General features: G+C 38.2%; 1 protein-coding gene across 2 annotated transcripts in view; it reads left to right on the top strand.

The window, feature by feature from the left end:
* Positions 1-22,956, top strand: part of Pdgfd (platelet derived growth factor D) — a 231,448-nt gene that overhangs the window by 158,448 nt on the left and 50,044 nt on the right. Inside the window, exons 2-3 of one of the 2 annotated variants that reach the window (XM_071616654.1) lie at positions 98-284; positions 3,868-4,048. In XM_071616654.1, the coding sequence (XP_071472755.1) occupies positions 98-284; positions 3,868-4,048 (368 nt within the window). Of the gene's footprint in view, positions 1-79; positions 285-3,867; positions 4,049-22,956 lie in introns of both variants that reach the window. The other variant, XM_027930449.2, reaches the window with a different exon arrangement.

The following is a 22,956-nucleotide window of genomic DNA, read 5'->3' as shown; positions in this document are numbered from 1 at the left end:
TGTATTATAAATTGTTCTTTTTTTGCTTTCCTGTAATTGGAGCAACCTACTAATTTATACAAGTTGTGACTACTAACAGAGAGCAATCACCTCACAGACTTGTACCGAAAAGAAGAAACCATCCAAGTGACAGGAAACGGTCATGTACAGAGTCCACGCTTCCCGAATAGCTACCCCAGGAACCTGCTTCTGACATGGCGGCTCCATTCCCAAGACAAAACCAGGATACAGCTGGCATTTGACAATCAATTTGGATTAGAGGAAGCAGAAAATGATATCTGTAGGTAAGTGTGGGGAAAATATTTATTATAGGGTACAAAGTATAGAAAAAAGATGAATTTAAAACTTTACATTGGCATTTCTTTTGAGCCCTTTAGACCTACCTAAGATGTATCCCTTCTTTTCCCAAAAAGCTGTTTATTAGCCCTACAGACAAAAACTATAGATATGCTACCACTGAGGGCCTGATAGCCTGCCATGTTAACTCTGGCAACTGTTATGACTCTGTGACTTCCAAAGAAGGGTACAATCTGGAGGTCCATGACCTTCCAAGCAGAGAATAGGCATTGTGAGCAGGTAAATGCATTCAATATCCCAGTCACCTGCAGCAGCTGTACCTGGTCAGAGTGTGGGAACCTGCCATGGGCTTAGGGAGCATAACCCTCAACTCAACTCCAGGAATTGAACCAAGACAATTGTAGCCATGACTTTCCCAAAGCTGAGAGAAGATGGAAGCTGAGGTTCTGGTCAGGACCTTAGTCTGAATTCATACTTTTAAGAATTCAGATATGTATAGGAAGGAAGAGAAAGCAACCACAGCATCAGTGCTCCTCTGGCACCTGTTTCCTGTGGTTTCTGGGCCAGGGATGGAAGATGAAAGTTGGACCTGATAATCTTCTCCCTTCTTAACATATTTCAGAGAAAGTCCAGGCTGTTGTTCTTTGAATTGCCCTCCCACAGCATCTTATTCACTTAATTATCATGCGTTAGGCTTTGGGAGGGATTTTTTTTTCTTTTCATACTTTACTGCATGCACTTGTTCTGCATTGCCAATGAACTACTGAACTGCTAAATCCTTTCAGCAGGTTTATTTTCCTTTGAATAATAAAAAAGAGGTGTCTCAAATTTGATCGTCCTTTGTTGCATGTTTATTATGCTGACAGCTTTTATTATGTTGCTACTTTCCCAAGAATAACAGCAGTGACTATTACTTTCTAGGACCACAGAGGGTAATGTATGCCAGAAAACGAGACTAATACATGCAAGGAGAGCCAGTTAATATTTACAAAGAGAATAAACTAAAGCTGATCTTGTGTCTTTTCAACCTTGAAAGAGAGAACTAATTTTCTGTACTGACATGCACAAAAAAAAAAAAAAAAAAAAAAAAAATCCTAGGGGGAAAAACACTATTAAAAGGTGAGGACAGAAGGTGAGATTTTTAAAGGTGAGAAACAGAAGATACCATGATCCGTTTCTACCCACAGAACACTTCTGACACCAAATGTGTAGGGTTCCCCCCCACACATCAACCAATTCTCTACCACCATCTGGGTATCCCACAATTCAAATGAACTCTGCCACCATCTGCTTAGAGTTGGCTATCAATCCCACAAGCCGTCACTACATTAAATTCACTTGCAGATCCCAGTCCTCCCCCATTTCTAACTGAACAACTGGTCAATCAGGGGTCCTTACAGCTCTCCAGAGCAAGTATATGGAAGGGCACCTTCTCCAGGTGCATCACTGCCTAAACACTTGATATATTCACCAACTCAGAAGCTCTCTGTACCCCACAGTTAGGAGGGCTTGTGGAGGTTTCATTATGGAAGCATGGGTGATTGGATCATTGGCTATTGGTGATTAAGCTAAGAGGTTCAGGGTGGGGCTGAAAGTTCCAACCCTCTAATCATAGCTTGGTCTTTCTGGTGACCATCCTCCATCCTGAAGCTATCTAGGGGCCTGCCAAATGTCATCACATCAGGATAAACTCAGTTGTGACTGAAAGGGGCTTATTATGAATAATAAAAGATGATCTTCTCATCCATCACTCAAATTCCAAGGGATTTTGGATAGGAACCACACACAGCTCCACAGAAGGGAAGCCACTAATGAACTTTTAGTCCTAGCCGTGAGCCCTTTGGGCATCCTAGTGTTGAAAATGGGAGAGTAAGTATTAGGATGGTTTTCTTTCTGGACCCTTCCTCACTGGGTCTCAAAATATACAGAATGAGTTAAAGAAGCAATAGACAGGGGAAAAAGCAGATCATTTACTTGTCTCAAAATCCTCCCTAAAAAAAAAATGGTACCCTCTTAATTTTGGACTCTGAGTAAAATTAAACCGATGTTGTTTTTTGAAAACAAAAGTGACCTATAGTGTTATTAACAAAGTTTCAAGTATAGTTATGCTTTGAGCAGTAAATATGATTTACATACACTGTATATAAAATGAAATGCAATTGATTTCCTACCATCTGTTCCAAAGCCTCCGTGATGTTTACATTGTAATATTTTATTGCCTAAATAATGATGTTTTGTTAGTGCTTTTTACCTTCCAAACACCATATAAATGTTAAGTAATTAATTTACACAGCACCCAAGAGATATCCAGCTGGTAAAATTATATAAGCCTTCTTATTTTGCCCATAAGGAAACTGAGGCAAAGGACATAAGGGCCTCATAAATCACTATCAAAGAAATGTAGTCACAATGTTAACATTTTCACCTACTCCCTAGATTACCCTTCTCAATCAAGTAAGAGGCTCATGGGTAAAACTGGTAAACCATACTCACCGGTTTTATTCATATTTAGCTCTGATGCTTCTTATGCAGATTCCTTCTGGTAACCATGACAGAAAAATATAAGATGCATCAGAGTTTTCTGCCACTGTTCACCCTGAATGCCCACCCTATGCTTTTGACTTTGACATCTGAAATTATTTGAGAAAGGCAAGCTCAGGAGTGAGATAGTGATGACCAGAACTGAAAGTCAGATAGTTCAGCCAAATAAGCAGAGTGTTTCAAGATCTCAGGGCTCTGGAAATAAAACAAATGACCACTAGAAGATGGAAACTGTATCACTGAAGATATCCTACTGTGATAGGATTGTATAGAGGAACTTCAAGGATTGAATGGTCACATGGGATAACTAAACAGGCCTTGGCTATTTTCCTTCATCCTGGATCCCAAGTTTCTCTGCCCAGTGCTCAAGGTGAGCCCAAGGTCCTCAGTTCACACCGTTTAACCAGCCAGACTGGTCCAGTATGAGTCGCACGTACGTTTCCCCAAAGTTAAATGCTTTCCCTTATGACAAATGTCACACTTTATGATGTGATCCTCCCATAATATGGTTTCCATGAAGAGAATAGAACAAATTGTGCCCATATTTGTTTATTTTCTGCAATGAGAATACTGATTTTATAAGCTACATATATATCAATCATGTCCTCAAGGAAGAACTGAATTTGTTAAATTAATTTAAACAGTAAATTTGTTTTAAAGACTTATAAAATAAACATTTGGGCAGATAATTTGAGCTACACCTAAAATATACAAAAAGTTACAGTTGTTAGTTTTTCTAAGAAATCTCTCTAAGATAGATGCTCAGAAATAGCCCATTTGGATTATTGGTGATCTGAAAACAGTAACTGAATGCATGTACAGATTTTCTTAGACTAGATCACCAAAGTTTGAGTTTGGAAAACCTCATCCCTACCCAGCTTTCCTTTTAACAATTCTGTAGGTACGCTAGTCATCTCAATTGGTAGATAACAATAAATCACTTTTGTTGGTTTTAATTTCTCAGTGTAATTATAAATTTCAAAATCTACTTTAATCAAAACATATTTATTCATGTCAAACTGATCCTAGGTACGATTTTGTGGAAGTCGAAGATGTATCTGAAACCAGTACCGTTATTAGAGGCCGATGGTGTGGACACAAGGAAGTTCCTCCAAGGATAACATCAAGAACAAACCAAATTAAAATAACATTCAAGTCTGATGACTACTTTGTGGCAAAACCTGGATTCAGGATTTATTATTCTTTTGTGGTAAGTAGCTAAACCACCCTATGATTAAAAGCAGACACTGGTTTCATGAAGGATAGAGATCATTTTCTGAGATTAAATACAGTGGTGTGAGGGTGAACGAACTTTATTAATTCCTTATGTTGTGTTTTGTTCCTATCCTGTGGTCAAAATTCTAAAGGATTTTTTGTAATGAATGCCATTTTGGATATAGTACATAAATATTTAGGCTGAGCATTTTGAAAGAAATCATAGTAAATTAAAAAAAGTAAAATTATAGTGAAGTGAGGTACAGTTAAAAAAGAAGGTATGTGAGCCTTGGACAGGTTTTAAGAATTAAAACTAAAGAAAATATTTCCCCTTTTTGTTTGAAAAGTTGACCATAAATTTCATCACAGAAAAAGAAAAAAAAAAAAAAAAAGGTCCTGATGATTTTAGTTTAAGTGACAACCCAGATTTGGGAAGAGTCCATGATATAATCACAGAGCCTCAGGGTTGACACATGTCTGCAAGATCATGAGATCACACAGGACCTGAAAGTCTAAGCCTGGTTGACTACACTCAATTTTACTTAAAACACTCAGCAGCCCTTTTCAGGACCACTTCTTGTGTGGAGGTCAGTACAGACATGGATTGGGGGAAGGTTTTGACTGTTAGAACATGTTCAGCCTCATGTTTAGCCAACATGTTCACAACAGTTAATTCTACTTGTTAGGTCACTCAAAAGCATGTATTTTTATCCATTCATTCATTTGGTATCAAGAAAAGATGCCAAAATAGAACACAGTACTATAAATGGCATCAATATGTTGGATTTTTTCCTCTTAAGAATTAAATTTAGGGCTGGGGATGTGGCTCAAGCTGTAGTGCGCTCGCCTGGCATGCGCGGGGCACTGGGTTCGATCCTCAGCACCACATAAAAATAAAAGATGTTGTGTCCACTGAAAACTAAAAAATAAATATTAAAAAAAAGAATTAAATTTAGAATAGGAAAATTGCTACTGTTGTAAACTTAAAGTCTCTTGCATGATGGTGAGCTATGAAACACTATGTGAGTTCCACATCAGAACATTGTAAATGAAAAAATAGCATGTGTCACCTCTTCCAGTTTTAATTCGAAAATAATCCATCAAGCATGATTTACATTATTGCAGAATCATGCAATGCTGCTCAGCATTAAAATGTAAGTGTTAACGCTTGGTTTCTACATTTCTTTCCCTTTTAATGTGTTCAGTGATGTGTCTGTTCTCAGTTGCTCATGGAAAAAGCAGGCTTGGCATGTTAGAATGATGATCGATGGGCTTCATGAAAAGACCTTTATGTCCCACAAAGTATGAAGCACTAGTATGAAGCACTAGTATGAAGCACCATCAGTACTAACTTATGTGCTTTCTGTGATGCTTGGCTTATGACTAAGCTAAATGTCAATTAGAAACACCTTGACTCTAACACAACATCTTTAAGGCAATACCACTCCTTTTATGGAGAGCAGTACAAACATGGGCTAGGGGAAGAATGAATGTTCTTGCTTTTGGTGTCTAAGGTTATGGTGAGAACTTATCACTAATTTCCCCAGCCAGTGTTAACTGGAATATTGGAGAGGCTCTGTAGTTTGGATGGAAATTGTTCAAGGTCACTTTCCTCAGACATTTGCTTCCACCCATACATTGAATTGTGCTATAACTAAATGGCAATAGTTAGAACATTTTTGTGTGTTTTCCTATTGGTCTTTTGGTCTGCTCCACAGAGATACATGTGTTTCCCCCTCCTACTAGGCTTCTGGCACCAAATATGGTCAATTTGGCCTAACGTGTTTGGCCACTGATCCCAAGAGGCAAAAATCATCTTCTGATACATAGAGACCTTGGGCATGTGGCTTTTTGATACAACTCTTCTGTTTGATTCTTCATGGATAAGCACAGACTATATCACATATGTCTTGACCTCTGTTTTGGGAAAAATATTTTTTTTATTTCATGTTAATATTTTACTTGAAGAAACTTTAAAAGCAGGGTTTATAGATTCAATAACCAAAGCTCAAAACTGAAAGTAGATGAGCGATAAATTAATAGTAAGGCAGTGAAATTAGAAATGGCAAGCCCTCATCAAATGCATTTAAATGATGGTTTTTAGAATGCTAAACATCTTCAGAACTGGACACAGCTTCTTGGTAACCCTACTTTAAAGAATGGTGGGTACTAGGAAAATTTGAGCCTTAAGAATAATTTCTGACAAGGCCAAGTTCCCTTGGGAAATGGAAAGTAGCTGTAAGGAGAGGTCAAGATCATCTCTCTTCTAATCTCCCTTTCCCCTTCCTTGCCTCCTCTTCCTTCCATGCATCTGTGTTTTTCCCACCTCAGTAACTGTCCAAGTGCATAGGGGCTTCTGAGGATGTATGCAACAGGTGCCCAGGAAATTCAAGATCTACTGCCCTTCAATAAAGTCTGTATGGTCTGTGACCAATGCTTTTAAAACAACCCAGTATACACTTTTAGTCAATTTTTCACCCTAGCAAACCATGGGAAACTAATGGATAACATTAAGATGACTTATTTTTGGTTGAGAATGATTCCTATATTCCAACTTTGTTTGATGTATTTGAAATTAAGTCTTTTACCTTTTTCAGAAAGTAGAAATAGACTTGTCATAGTCTCCTCCCAGAGCTGTACTATAAAGCATACTTAAGATTAAAAGCAGAGGTCACCAGCTACTAATGGTATGATACTGAACCACTTTCTTACCATTTAAACACTTTTTAAAATTGGAATTGGTATGAGATTTTAAAAAAGATAGAAATAATTAGCACAGTACCTAGAATACAGTTAGTGCTCAATAAATGTAATCATGATCCTACCCTTACCATTACTAATTATGTGTACATATATGCATATGTGTTTATATGTACGTAAATATTTGCATGTTTATATGTGTGTCTGTGAATGTGTGTATATGTTTTCACATAAACACACTTGTACATATCTACATGTATGCAGATCTGAGTACATAATTAGTAATGAGGATCATACATTATGTGTATATACATATATAGATAAATGGCAATGAACTTTCTGAGGGTAGGAGAAATATCTTATTCTCATGTGGATTCTACACAGTGGCTATACTATATTATGTGTGTGGATTGACACTTTCCTGAGAAAATATGATTCATAAGAACTGCCTAATTTCATTTTCTCTCCTGTTCAGCCTTCTTTTCTAATTTCACTTCACTGAGAAGAGTAGATGGCTTCAGAATGCATAATTAAGCAGAATAGGTAATGTTATAAAACACTTGCTTGATATAATTATCTAAATATATTAGGATCTTCCACTATAAATCCAGTTGGTTGGGGAAATAAAAGAATCATTGCACAGTCTTTTCTTTTTGAGGATGACTAAGTGTGTTATTGGAAAGGTGTCCAATTATAATGCGACTGTGGGTACTGTGCAGAGAGTGAACAGACGTGATTATGAACTTCAGCTCTGCTTCTTACTGGTTTGGTTTTCTCATCTACAAATGGGAATAATGCTATCTGACATTAGGTAGTTGTGAGAATTAAATTAGATAACTTTTATAAATGACTCTTCCTGGAATTTAGTAATTACTCATTGCTGTTATAGTCATCGTTATTATTGGTATAATTAACATATCAGGTGACAGGTAAGCTTAGAAGTCCTATTCTAATCTCCTAGTTATTGGTATGTTTAAGTGTGTGTTTGTGTTTGTGTGTGTGTGTGTATGTATGTGTGCCCTGTGATAATAATTCACTTTCCTCATCCATGGCAGAAACATTGAACATTGTAACAAGCATGAAAACTTCATTTTGCAATCCAGCGTGCCTATGTATATGGGCATGTATGCATTTAATAAGGAAGTACTTTTTAAAATTCAAAAATAAGCCAATGGAAAGCTATTCAAAAGTTTTCATTTTATTAAGTCTAGTTTATTTCATAAGTTGTAGTTTGCTAATATTCATTGTTAATACTTTCTAAAAGAAAAATGCAGTTTTACCAGGCCAGTTACTTAAATGTCTCTGCAGTGAATTAATTTAGTAGTGAAGTTAAGATTTCCATTGAGGCCAGGCACAGTAGCACATTCCTGTAATCCCAGAGGCTTAGGAGGCTGAGGCAGGAGAATCAGGAGTTTGAGGCCTCAGCAACTTTGCAAGACCCTGTCTCAAAATAAAGTATAAAAAGGGCTGGGGTTGTGGATGTGGCTCAGTAGAATAGTGTCCCCAGGTTTAGTTCCCAGTACAAAAATTTTAAAAATTCCATTGAGAATAAAATTCAAGTGAATGATGATCTTGCACAAATATGATTATTTAAAGTAGAAAAAGAATAAAAAGGAGAAGATGGAAAAGAAGAAAATGAGAAGATGGAGGAGGAAGAATAGGAAAACCTAGGAGTTGAACAAGAGTGATTATAATAACTTTTACAGATTCTAATTTTTTTTCTCACCTAAAACTCAACAGTTAGTGAAACAAAAACAAATTCATCAACAACAAAATAAAAGTATGCAACTCATGCTCATTCTAAGTTAAATCCTTTTTTTAAAAAAAAAAATAGCTAGAGATTAAAGGAATTCCTCAACTGCAAAAATGTGTGCAAATTCCATCTTGATTTGCAGAGCCAGATAAAAATGTTCTGAAAATCCACAGGTGTTCTGGCCACTTCAGCCAGGAGTGTATGTAGAGCCTGGAACTGTCAAGGCATAGGTGGTGATGCCCACAGCAGATTCTGCTTATCTCCATTCTGACCCCTCAGTTGTCTCCTACTGGAGGTGTTGGAGCCACAAGAGCCACGACATTGTTTCATAAATGCCCACCAGAAGCCAGACCAGGCATATCCAAGGCCCTGGAGATACAGCATGGAGGAAGATAGGCAGAGTCACTGCCCTCAGGAACTCTCATGACAGTGAGAGGAAACAGACACTAAACTGAAGCAGGGAAATAAGCACATTAGTGAAACAGATTATTTGAAGTTCAATAAAGGCAGATAAAAGAGAGCAACTTGATGAGTGACTGGAAAGGATCCCCCTCCAGCCAGGGGTCAAGGAACATCAATGGGTATAAACTTGCAACTGAAATATCAAAGGAGGCAACCATGGGAAGCTGTAGGGAAAGAAGAGCAAGCACTGAAACAGAAAAGGCTGCAACAACAGCAGAAGGCATCTTTTCTTTGGTTCCTAAGTGGTTCCCTTGGCACCTTGTCATGCAGGCAGTTAGAAGGAAGTAAACAGAAGAGAGGGAAACAGAACTATAGCTAACTCCTCCCTCAGGTAAGAGTAAGGAGGAGTGTTTCACCTCCTTATCTCAGTTCAACCTATTTTACATATCAAGTAACTTTTTCAGTACTTGGCTGGGATAAGATAGCTAAAGCCAAAAGGTCAGCTAAGGTCAGATGCTAGATATAAGACACAGCACACTCAGTCTTATTAATAAGACACTTAACAATGTACTGAAATAAATTAAACCAGGGAAGTGGTCAGAGTCAGACAGGAGGACCGCAGACCACAAGGGCCAAATTTCTGCTCAAGCCGCAGAGTGGTTGTTGCAGAGGTCTGGCAAGGCTGGGAGCTTCGTGGATACTGGCTGAAGCACGTTTTCTTATGAAGAGAGTTTCATTGTTGCAGCATTTTATGGGCAAGGGTAGGAAAGAGTTCTTATTTAATATTTCAATAATAGTCTTACATTTCACCATTTTGATGAACTAGTGTTCTGTTGGGGATGGCTGAGTGAATCGGTTATTTTAATAGATTCCTCTCCTAAAACATACATAATCAGAACTGTAGTAAAGTTCATGGGAGAGTAAAGAGAAAAATTTAATATAATCCTTGAGCAAAGGATAATTCGACAAAGACATACCTAGGTCTATAAACAAATGGTAATGGGTAAGGAGAATGAAGGGATAATTGGGCTCTTGAAGGGGAAGGCAGCAGCAGAGGAGGAAGTGTTGAGAGAATGAGAAGAGATCTAGGCTCAGTGGCACATTCCTGCAATCCCAGTGGCTCCAATCCCTGAGGCACGAGGATCGCAAGTTCAAAGCCAGTCTTAGCAATTTAGCGAGACTGTCTGCAATTTAGTAAGACCCCGACTCAAAATAAAATATAAAAATTGGGCTGGGGATGTGGCTTAGTGATTAAGCGCCCTGAGATTCAATCCTTGGTGAGAGAGAGGGAGGGGGGAGAGGGAGAGGGGGAGAGAGGGAGGGAGGGAGAGAGGGAGGGAGGGATGGAGAGAGAGAGAGAATGGAAAGAGAAAAAAATTAGGTGGAGCAAGATCTAAAATCTCAGGGTAATATTGCTTGGCCTTGCCTCATCATTCATTTGTTTCAATGTATTATTAAACAGAATTTTTACTGAGCACCTATTATGTGCTATACCTTAAGATAAGTACTGGGTAGAGAGTAGTGAAAAACAAACAGACTAAGTTCCTGCCTTTGTATAACTTATAACTTAGTAGATACAGACCTGATACTACTAATAATAAACATTTTATAAAAGAATAATAATAGAATCTAACATTTTGGATTACTGTGAGGACTAAATACATGAGGCATTGTATGTAAAGTGTTTAATGCAGTGCCTCATATGCCATAAATAACCTACTGCTATTAAGCCATGAATTACGTATTCCTAGGAAGACTGGCTTAGGAAAAATGTAGAATTTAGAACTTCAGCATTGTAGAGATCTATGCCTGTGCCAACTCTTTCACTTCACAAGTGAAGCAATGAATACAGGTTAGATAATTTTACAAATTAGTAAGCACACAGTTTAGATGGTTTCCTGTGTTCACAGAGATCATACATAAGTGCTACCCCTGAGATACAAAAGCTGTGGATGTACTTCAGATAAAAATAAATATATCCCCACGTGTGCACAAAATTTTAGGGAGCCCTGAATCTAATCCATGTCTCATGGATCCACAGATGCTGTTCAACCCCCCCACACACACACATCTTGCCTCTGTATTATCTGAATTTGGGAATGTTTTCTTGCATGGTGATCAGTCCTTTTGTTTGAAATAATACTTTACTGCTGTAATTAATTTTCCTCATAAACTCCATTTGTTAATCACATGAGCAAACGACTCCCCCAGGTGCTGAGTAAACACATTTCCAGCTTTGAGAGGGATGCTGTGTAATGACACTTGGAAAGTCCAGTATCCTGTTTATCTAGTATTTAATTATATGGACATGTTACAAGTAAACTTTCATCCTTGAAAACCAGAAAGATGTAGTTATTTTAAATGACCATACTTCTTTATATACAGAGAACCTTTTCTCTGTAACTGTGCCTTTGGTGTATTGTTATTTTGAAAGATGAAGAAAATGAGAAAAATGAAGATAAAAGCTACTCAACTACATTAGAAAATGACTTGCATATTTAAGACACGCTTAAGACAGAGCAGTATTTCTTTGTGAAAAAGTGTTGACAGGAATCTCAGTTAAAAAACAACTCCACCTAATATTTTCTTATAAATTTAACCAATATCTCTGAAAACTCACCGTGTGTAAGAAGAAAGAAATGATAGTCCTATGGGGGAGAAAGGTGCACAATTATAAGACAGCGTGAGTAGCTATGATAAAATGCTTACAGAATATTCCCAGCACACAGGAAGAGGAGTAATTACCTTCATAAAAATGGGGATTATTGAGCTGAGCCAGGGAGGGGAGAGCATCCCAGGAAGAGTGTGTTGCTTTAATGAGGGCAAAAAAGAAGAAAAAAGGAAGTGTTTCAGAATACCCTGAGGAGTCCATTCAAAGTGTTGCTGGAGTAGCTAACCACTTACCATCCGCCCGTAGAAAAGAGATACAGGAAGCCAAAAGGACATCAAGATGATGGTTTTTAATCTATGGGTTTCAAGGAATGCCAAAGTTCAGGACTCCCTGGTAAAACTACAACTGAGACTGTCTGGAATAAAAAGTCCAAGTGGGAATGTACTAACTGTGATACAAATTCAGACCCAAGGATATTTGTAAAGGCTCTGAGGTCAATAAAAGATGGGTACACACACTACTCCCACTACGGAGGAAACCACTGGTTTGGTCGCAAATGGTGATAGACAGTCACAAACAGGAAGGCGGTCTGACAAGGCAGGTAGATGCCCAGCACAGGTGAGATTAGCAGGTGGACTCAGGAAGTGGAGGAGAGTGAGGCTACCCTTCCCAGTGGTCAGTGCCAAAAGTAGGCCACCCAAGAGGACGATGTGGAAGTGGTGGGCTTCGGGAAAGGGAGGGAAATGGAAGAAGTGGTGAAGGGAAGAGATACTTAAAGAGACAAAAATGATGGTTGATGTCTCCATACCTGTGGGTGGAAGCGATGATATGGAAAGAAAGGTTTCCTCTATGGAAGAGCAAATGGCTATGTAAACCCAAAGGGTTCAAAACAGAGTGATTTTTACATTTTAGCTTTTCAAGCTGTTGTCTTTGGCAAAAGTCTTTAACTCAATTCTACCCACTCTGGTTCTAAGGAGACCTCACTGGGGGATCTCCCCCAGTCTGTCAGGAACTGTGGAGAGACATCAGTCTTCTCCCAGGTGGACAAAGGAATTAGAAATCAATCATGTAGATGGGACTCCTCCAGCCTTGAAAACAGCTGTCCTTAACGTTCTCTTTATCAGTGGGAATGTGACAGATTAAGCTGACCTCCATTCAAGAGTGTTGCTTTCACCTGTAAGAAAATTGAGCTACAGATTCAAAGTGACTCTTCCCTTGTTTTGCAATTGAAAATTGGAGCCAGACAGGAAAAAAAAAATCAAAAAGAAAGATTGAAAGGCATGGAGCCACCTCTACAAAAGAGAACTATAGGAATAAATAATCAAGTAATCATGGCTTCTTGCCTGGGTCCTGCTAATCGCTTCCTGATTGTTCTGCCTAGCTTTCATCTCCCCTACCTTCAGTCCATCCTGTGCATGGTTGCCAGCTAAAGTAGAGCAGTGATGACATTATTTTCCAAGTGAAAGATCAAATCATGAACCACTCCAGTTTCCCACAGAGAACTCTCCGGATACTTCGCTCTGTTACTCAAAGCAGAGCCTTCCGTGTTCTGTCCTTAACCTAGCATTCCAGCTGCAATTCTCCTTTCTTTCTGTGTTTATTTTTTCAGTCTAGACAAATGGCCTTGTTCCCTGATGTTCCACCACCTCATGACTTCCCACCTGTCGTTCCAGGCAGTTAAATTTCCCATATATATTTCTACAAATATTCAAGCCCTTCTTTACCTGTCAAAGTCACATTCATGTCAGAAACATTGCTTGTCCTTAGCTCCTCGACCACATAAACTCTTCTGTTAAGTACCCAGCTTGCTATTCTTTATCAACATATGGACTTTCAAAGAAAAAAATAATATACACATAGCCCAAATACATTTTGAAGACATGTAGAAAAAGAAAAGAAGAAATAGAAAAAAATGAAGGCACCTGCATTTCTCATCATTCAAACAGAACCATCATGAATACGTCGGCACATTTCTCTCCAGTCTTTTCAACCCATAAAAGCCCATGAGTATGTCTCACGGCCTCTTTGAGGGTCAGGGGTGGCTTACTCCTACAGGGTCTACCACGGGGCATTGCTCTGAACAGGGTTACCATGTTTGAGTTGAATCACCATGCATTCATTGAGTAGCTAAGATTCATCTAAGAGTTTGGAGTAAAAGCAATAAAAAACCAATCTTCAATGATGTATAGAGAGAAAAATCCTAATAAACCGTGGACCAGGTTTGCAGGAACCTGAAAGTCTTGCTGCCTGTCTCATGTTGCTTTGCTCCAGAACTAACTGGACATTGTAGGAGGTGGAGGGGAGAGGTGGCATAAGAGGGAGGATGAGGAGCAGCAGATATCAGTCAGAAGAACTGTGAAGTGGAAATGTCACCCTAACCAAGCATTATGATGGTAAAATCTGTCTCCACAACCTGTGCACCTCAAGGAGACATGCAGGCAGGTACATCAAGAACAACCTGGCCTTACCTCAGGCTGTGCCAGTGTGACCTCAGAGCAGACACGATTCAGGTCCTTTGTGGACATGGCATTGAACCAACCTTCTTCATGAACAGCATTCGCAATCCGGAAAGACTCAGGGATTCTGAACAATTATGAAAGGTCTCTGGAGTCCTCAAAGTCTACCATTCCAGAGGGTTTTGCTGAACCCTCAAGAGCTTTCCAGAATTTTAATGAACTCCAATGACGTTCATTTTATTTTTTTGAGATTTTTGTGTACAGGGTAGATAATGTATGAGTCAGAAGTACTAATGACCTGGGACCTGTTGTTTCCACTGCCCAAGCTGCTGTTTCTCCATATGTAAGATGTAGTGGATTCACCTGCATCATAAGGCTGCTAGAGGATCATTTGTAAATTCCATGGGTTTGGTAGGGAGTCTGGACAAAAGAGAGAGCTAGTATTACTGCTTTCATTAAATGTCTTTGGAGTGTTAGAATCAAATTGTATCTGTTTTAGTTCAGACTACAATTAAAGTGCCATAAAGCCAATGACTTAAAATGACAAAATTTATTTCTCACAGTTCTGGAGACAAGAAATGTAGGTCAAAGTACTGGTATTGTTCTGGTGAGAGCCCCCTTCAGGGTTGTAATTTGCCTTCTTCTTGTATCTTCACACGACACTGTGAGAGAGTTTCCCATCTTTTCTAAGAGCACTAACCTATTAATGAGGGATCCATGTCCTGACTTAACTCCCCAACATACCATCTCCCAGCATATCACAGTGAGGATTAGGGTATCATTGTATGAACATGAGCAGGGGTGGGGAATGAGAGGTGGAGGGGCATGGGAATAGAGACAGTACCATATCCAAGTTTCCTTAAGAGGTCATGGGACCAGATAAACACAGGGAAGACCCTTAGAGTAGGATTTTACCCAAGAGCAGCTATGCAGTGTCAACCTGCTTTGCAGTTGAGCAACACACAATCCTGAGGCAGTGTGAGAAGGACCAGAAACCAAAATAAAGCTCCATTAAGCTATGCTACATTAAATGTGCCTTCCATTGGTGAATTCTTTTTGAACTGTTAATGAAAATAATCCTGAAATAGACCTTTAAGATTAAGATTCCAATTTTAAAGTAGCTTTGGATTTGAAAAGTTCCTTGATGTCATAGCTCTAGAAAGGCTTTCACTCCCCATATAATTCTTCAAAACATTGTGCAAATATGTGCAAATAGCACTTAATATGTTCTTTTGGCCCCAAAACTAGACAGGTCTCTGAAGTGAGTAGTTGTTTAAGGCCACAAGTACTCCATGTGATTTTCTGGCATTTTTTTATTGCTGAAATGCTAAAAACAGGTATTTATACAAGAAAATAAAGGACACTAAAACCCCTACAATTTTAATCTCTACGATAAACATCTCTATAACAGGTAAAAAATGGAATATGAATAATTAATTGAGAATGATTTCATTTAGCTTTGATAGATCACCAAGCTTGGGAAGAGATATTTAACTATTACAAAATAAAACTATGAATACAGAGACCTAACCAAGAAATTATTTCTGAAAGAATATCAGAGTTATAAACGCAGAGATCTGATTTAAAATTTCAGGCCAGTACCTCCTTTTGATTTAATGTTACAATTAGTATAAACAACTGTGAATGATTCCATTTTCTTCTGAGCCTTTTGTAAGAATGGCCCTTGTGTAACAAAAACTTATGTGCTATGCATCAATATTGAAATAAAATGGTATTGCTGAGGCCAGTTGCCAGCAGAATGGCAAAACAGATTCACTTTCATGGCCCCAAGTTCCTCTTGCCATTATGTACAGATCTGTGTGGCTCCCATTCCATCCTCATCAAATGCCTGAAAGATGTCTCCTTGCAAATAAAAATTATTAGCAGACCTTGAATGTAGACTAGGCTGTACGTTGATTTTCTAATTAATTCAGTCACTTATTCTGCAAACATTTTTTGTGGTCTCAGCTGCTGCATTTTTTGTGCTCAGCTTTGTGGTTCCACCCTAGTCCTGGGGTTGCTGATAAGCAATGAAACCTGCCCCACTTCCAGACAGTCAGGTGAGGCAGAAGTGGGATAAGTCATAGCTGTAATACAAACTGAGGGGTTTCCTAAGAGGGAAGAAAAGAGAAAGTAATTGTGTCCCAAGGAAAGAGAAGGTGGTCAGGAAATGATTAACAGAGAAAGCAGTAGCTGACCCAAGGAAGAGGTGGGGCATCCTTCAGTCTAAGCCCAGAGAACAAAAATGAGTCACTGGCTGATAACAGTTTAAAGCCTTACCGATCCCAAGTTATTTGCATTTAAAAGCAATAAAGCCTAAAAGCTAAAGGGAAGAAAGTTGGCCAAAGGCGGTTCAGGCTTAAACTATTGAGTATAATTCAGCCAGCAGAAATCATCACAATTCTGTGAGAATGATCTGTAACCTATTTAATATCATCTAATATTTTTTTTCTTTCTTAAATATAGATACCCAAGACTGAGCCTAGATTTACTGAATCACTATATTTTATGAAAAACTTAATTTTGAAAATAAGTCTAAAGTTGATTCTGATGTCCTAGCCCATTAAGAATTATTTTCCTTGATAGACATTTCTAAAGCAGAAAAGAGCCTGAAAATTCATCGCCTTGTCTGATGCTACTATCTCCAAGTTCACATGGTCTTCATTTACTGCTTCCAACGCATGGAGCTCACTGGACTTGCTTTCTGGCATGAGTTTTATCATTAGACACTTCAGAGACAATTACATGATTTAGTACAGGGCACAAGTTAGTTCCTTGGTACATGTCCTACTTGAATTCATGTTTTGGTTCAGAAGCCTTTTGGAAAAAAATCTGTGAACATTTCTAAAATACCTGCTATGTACCAAGCACACAATAGAATTAAAGTAAGTGAGATATGGAGAAGCACTTTGTAAACTGTAAATGCTCCTTTATTAGTCAGCTTTTCATTGCTATTAAAATATCTAAGAAGAACAACTTAGAGTAGGAAAAGTTTATTTTGGGCCTATAGATCCAGAGGTTGGGTTCATGGTCAGCAGACTCAGTTGCTCTGGGCCTGGGACAAGGCAGAAGGTCATGGGGAAAGGGTAGGGTAGAGAAAAGCTGCTTCCCATAGCAGCTGGAAAGCAAAGAAAGAGAGTAAGGAGCCAGAACAAGATAGAGTCCAAGGGCATGCCCCCAGTCACCTACTTTCTCCAGTCATACCTACCTGCCTGCAGTTACCACCCAGTAGTTTATTCAAACTATTAATCCATTAAATGGATTAATCCACATTACAGCTCCCATAATCTGATCATTTCATCTTTGAACATTTCTATATTAATACAGGAGCTTTTAGGGAAGACTTTAAAGGTCCAAATCATAATAACCCCACGTATTTTTGAGATATCACTGCAAATTATGGGAGTATTTCTGAAATATCCCTTCTGAAGTCCCAGTGTTTCTCTCTTGAGTTCACACTTTTACATTAATTTAAACATTTTTAAGTCCCATTAAAAGAGATCTCGTGATTCTTCCTCTTAATTCCATACCATCTACAAATCAAACAGCATTCTGGTTCACACGTGTTATTAGTTAATTGTCTGTGTAGAGCTATCATATACCCCAGTCATCCACTTTGAAGGACAATATTTGTGTTCTGTTATGTTCACAAAAAAGAAAACAAAGCTGTCCATTGCCTTAAAAACATATTCTTCCCTTCGGAAACTGGATTTCATTTTCAGGACACCACCTTACCTACCTTCAATTGAGAGAAAAGTTATTCGTTTTCACTATTATAAAGAGGTTTACTTGCAGAGAAAAACACACCACAGGCTGCCTGTTTTCTCAGCTGTCTGCAGAAGGAATGAGGACTTCTGTGCTGAGGGGGCCTGGTGAGGAGTTACAGCAGTGCTACCCCTGCCTCTCCCCTGCTGTGGGCTGGTGTGAGCTGGTTTTTCCAAGCAGCAGTACAGTGTCAGCCTTCTTTTCCCCTCTTCTAATAATTTCATAATTTCTGCTTTAATGGCTCCTCATCCCATTCCAGTTTGGATGACGCATGCCTTATCTTATTATTTGGACTGGTGGCCTTAGCAACATATTTTTAAAGGAAAGAAAAACATCTCCATACAAAACAAATACCATTATTTTCAAAAAACATAAGTAATCGGGGGTCTTTCTCATCCTCCCCTCCTTTTATAGGTGAAGAAGGGTCATTCTAAACACACATGGTATATTTTAAACAAAATTGAATAAAGAAATATGTGTAGTACTTGATTTATCTGTTTACACTCATATTCTGTAACTATTAAAAGTGGGTTTAAAGTGACTGATTCAATAAATAACTATGCACACCTACTTTAGGCTCAGAAGGGGGAAATTCAGGGACCTAGCCCACTTTCCAAGGAGAGTTAAGACATTACTTAACAGTAGTAATGGTTAGGATGGGGACAGGTTATGAAAGAAGTGTGGGGAAATACCATTTAGTCACTCACTGGAGTGAACAGAATTCACTTCACTGAAGGAGGTGGCAGTACTTCAGGAGAAGGGAGTGCTGCTTCATGGGACTTTGACATCCCACCACCATTAGTCTCTATCCCATCTGCTATGATTTGGGCAGTGGAAGACAACTTGGCAATGAGGCCACAGGCAATTGTCTTTTCTATTACTGTTGGAAAAGTGCTGAGATTTTTCTTCATCAGTGAGTAACTTTTTACTTCCTTAATGTGTTTTCTCAATAAGCACTTTTTCTCCCTTTTCTTCTATGGTTCTGGATATGACGACCATAATCCCTTCTCCGGAAAATAACCAAGAATCTGCTCCTGCCTTGTTTCTCTGCCTACAGGAGTGCCCTTCTGCTCCTTTTAACCACAGCAGCCCAAGGATGTTTCTCAGGCTCAATCCCAGCAAGTGCCCTTCAACTCCTTAAACCCTTCAGTGGCTCTCCATTGGCTATGATGAAATCCAAACACTAGCGTGGTAGCAGAGTATTCTCTGATTTATTCCTGTCAGCTCTTTAGCTCTTTTTCCCTAGCCCAACCTTTACCTGTCTCCAACCACATGTGCATCACGTGTTTCCAAGAATACGTGTGGGCTATTCACAGGCTTTGCAAATTATGTTACTTTCTTTGCTTAGAAGAGTCTCCATAAACAATCTGGAATTTGCATCTAGGCTGTGCTACTTACTAACTTAAGAGCCTTGAGCTATCCTAGTCTGAGTCTTGCCGTAGTTAAACTGCAAAAAAAAAAAAAGAGTGACCAATAGAGTCCTTAAGACCAGACAGAAATAATATGTCCTGGTACAGAGGTGAACAGATCACAGGTGTGCAGGATTATCACCTACTTCTGATCTTTTAAAATTCTTTCCAAGCCTCACCTCTTAAGTTGGGGCCTCTTCTGAAGCCCCGATTAGAAGTGACTACCTCCTCCTCTGTATACCACACATGCATTCTTCTACTAAGCATCTGTAGTAATTTATGATACTTACTTGTTAGTTAGTTTTAACCCTCAAATTCCACAAGGCTCCTCTCTTACTCGTTTCCATCTTCCTAGCCTCTGATGAAGATCCTTGCACAGAATTGACACTCAATACTATGCATATTGGTCAAACGAAGGAATTGTTGTCAACAGACTTACGTAGACATTTGTTTTGATATTGGCTGTTCAGGGAAGCCAGACAGACAAAAACTGGAAACAAGAATTTTCCATTTTAAAAAATCCCCGTGTTGCAGCTCAGAACACTGAAAATACCCCCAAAATGAAAGTGTTAGACACATGTGTGCCACTAAGTAGTGACCTCTAGGTAAATGGTTTTTCTCACTAGTATCAATAAGTATTGACATTTACACCATCTCACATTACCTCCCATCATTCTGTCACATAATTAGATGTGAACCTGCCATTATCAGCACATTCTTGATAAGTAGGTATGGGATGTCTCCTGTTGGGGAAGCAATGTATTTACTTATCTGTACCTCCTGTTGAGTTTTCACAAAACTGATCTTCAAAATCTTGTTCCCTAATGTCTTGTGGCCAGGATATTGACTGCTTTTGTCTTCTGCAAGGAACCCTAATTCATCCTTCTGACAACTACATTCTCCATAGAACCTTGGAGAGGTAAAATAGGAAGAGCAAAAGGGAGAGGGAGGTAAGTGGCTTCTTCTCCCCTCTGCCCTTTGCTCTATCAGTGGTCTTAACCAGTGATGATTTTATACCTCCTTGGCCCAAGATATTGGGAAATATCTGGAAACATTTTTTTGATCATAACAACTGGGGAGAAGGGTATCTAGTCAGGAATGCTAGTCAATATTCTCCACTGCTCAGGACATCCCATCCACCGGCCATCAAAGAATTTTCCAGCCGAAGTACTGAGTTTGAGAAGCCTTGCTCTAAGCCATTTGTACATGTTTAACTGCCCAAAGTTAACCTTGTGATTTCCTGGAGTATTTTAGACACAGAGGCTTTAGGGTAAATACAAACAAAAATGGACACAATTCACTTAAACAGGAGGGAAGGAACAGGATTATGTAATGTAGGAGAAATTTAATGAAAGTCTGTGCAAACCACGATACCTCTCTACAAGAGGGTCATTCTTTTACCCTATTTTAGGACTCACTATAAGCATGTTGTATGCTATGTAATCATGCCATGAATATTCCCAAAGTGAGCAATGTGAAATTGATATAATTAATTATGTCAAATTATAATATAGTTGATATGGTGTGTGTTCCATATTACATGAAAAGAGTCCTTTTGCTGATATTGCAAATGTGAAGTAAGAAACAGCTCTATAGTAGGAAAATTCCTAGTTTGGTTTAAAAGGATCATATACATGAGATTAAATGTTCACATTTATACGAGGATAATGTCCTAGGTTCTTGTTTAGGGGCAATTGTTTGAAATTTACAATGAATTCTCACTTAGCTAAGTGTTTTATTTTATGAGCTCTGTGTGTTTGTGTATGTATAAACTATGTGTGATCTAAAATTATTTTAAATAATTAAGCAGCTATTTTCAATGTACAGGGCCTCAAATATTTCTTTATAAGCATTGCTTTTAATCATTTCTCACAAATTGTCATGTAAGATAAAATTAGTATTAGTAAGTGCCCATAAAGCAAAATAATTGTTTCAATAAAATATAGAGAAATTTCATATTTATGAGTGGTTCAATGAGAAGATTTCTAATGCAGAATTTATAGCAATAAAGAGAATACAGCAGTTTCTTTCTGGTGTCTTATCAGCTCTCAAGGGCAAGAGTTTGGAATTGGATGTATACATTCTAAGATGCGTCAAAAAATGGGTTAAAATATTTACTGCTTTTATTGCCTTTTCCTTTGAGCAGTTACCTTAGCAGAATTCATGATACTAAAATATAAATACGGTTGGTAGGCAAAAAATAGATTTACAAACTTTTTGAAAAATAAAAGCAAAAAAAAAAAGATTGAAATGATGAACGTAAAATCAAAGCTATGCCATGAATTATGTTCACAATAGAAGACAGATTCTCAGTTAAAATGCAGAACACTCCTAAAGGCAGAAATGGGACGCTCTAGTGAGTCATTCATTATACTCTCCATCACAGCAGTGGGCAGATTTCTTTCCACAGGTATATCTTTGAATACTTTGTCCACTCTTGTGTGAAATGACTTATAGGATGGCTTTTCCACTGCTTCCATTGTGAGGCCATTCCACAATTTAATAGATATCACTATTGGGAAAACTTTGTAGATACAGAGCCTACATTTTCTCTATTCAATTTCATGCCCTGACTTCCAGTTACCCCCCCAGGGAGCCTTGCTAACAATTCTTTCCCTTTTTGTGAGGCATTTTGAATTCCTGGAAATTTGTATCATATCTCCTAAGTCACTTTCTGAAGAATGTTGCATGTACTGTACATCAAGTCCTTAATTCTTTAGTCAATGAACAATATATTTTGTTTTCATAATCTTGTCTCATAAGTCATTTCCCAGCCTGTTGATCAATCCGCTCTTCTTTAAATTCTCTCAGGTTTGCCAACATCTTATATTAAAGTACTTGTGAAATGATTTGGTAATGTGATTCCCATCTTATCAATGCACTGCACAGATAACAATTGATTCCTTCTTTCAGACTAGAGTGCTTTTTTTTTTTGGGGGGGGGGGGGCACCTTGGAGGTTTCTCAACATTTTCCTCATAGCTTTTCTTCACATGCTATATTTTAGAGAATAACTTTCTCTTTTGAAATTTCAGGTAAAAATTAACATTTCTAGATTTAATGATACCAAGAAGTCAAAACAACTTTGTATTAAAACTTATTTACTTCCCACCATAGTATATTGATATATTGTAACAGCCATTTTGCATCTATTATTGATACTTAGAGAAGTAGTTTTGCTAACTTCTGTGTTCTCCCAACTCTTCATTTTTTCTAATGTAATATCAATATCTGCATGTAAAAAAATATCTAAAATACTCCACTAATCTGCCCCCACAAAGACCTGTGTATGGACAAGTTATTGAAGTCACTGAAGGACCTTTGTCAGGCAAGTAATTCACCACACATGAAGTGAATAGTGTGCATAGATGACACAGATACATTCCCTTTTTCCTTCAAATTGATTAGTCATGATCATCTGTCAGGAAAACTTTTAAATTCCTTTCTTTATTTTTAAACATAAATATTTTCTGTCTTCTAAGATGACCCTTTGTTTCCATAACTTTCATGTTTTAAAGTTCCCCGTCTCCAGAATTGATGTTATTGCCAAAACCACCATTGTTTTGTCTGAGAATTTTATTTCTACTAAAATCTATATTTTAATCTAAAATGTGGGTAATGAATAAGTCTTTTAAAATTTTGAGCCTGTTAGCAGAGATGAGTCTACAGGAATCATGGCAGTATCTTAAATGTCAATACTAAAAAAACCCTGGAGGAGAAACTCAGAAATATAGAGAAAATATTCTTTTCACGCAGCCTTTAAATAATTGAATTATTCATCTGCTACCTGACCTGCTTAACATTCTTGT

Source organism: Marmota flaviventris, chromosome 9, assembly GCF_047511675.1.
Source record: "Marmota flaviventris isolate mMarFla1 chromosome 9, mMarFla1.hap1, whole genome shotgun sequence".
Taxonomy (NCBI): domain Eukaryota; kingdom Metazoa; phylum Chordata; class Mammalia; order Rodentia; family Sciuridae; genus Marmota; species Marmota flaviventris.
Note: the sequence above shows the minus strand (reverse complement) of the source record. Positions and strands in the feature narration are given on the sequence as shown.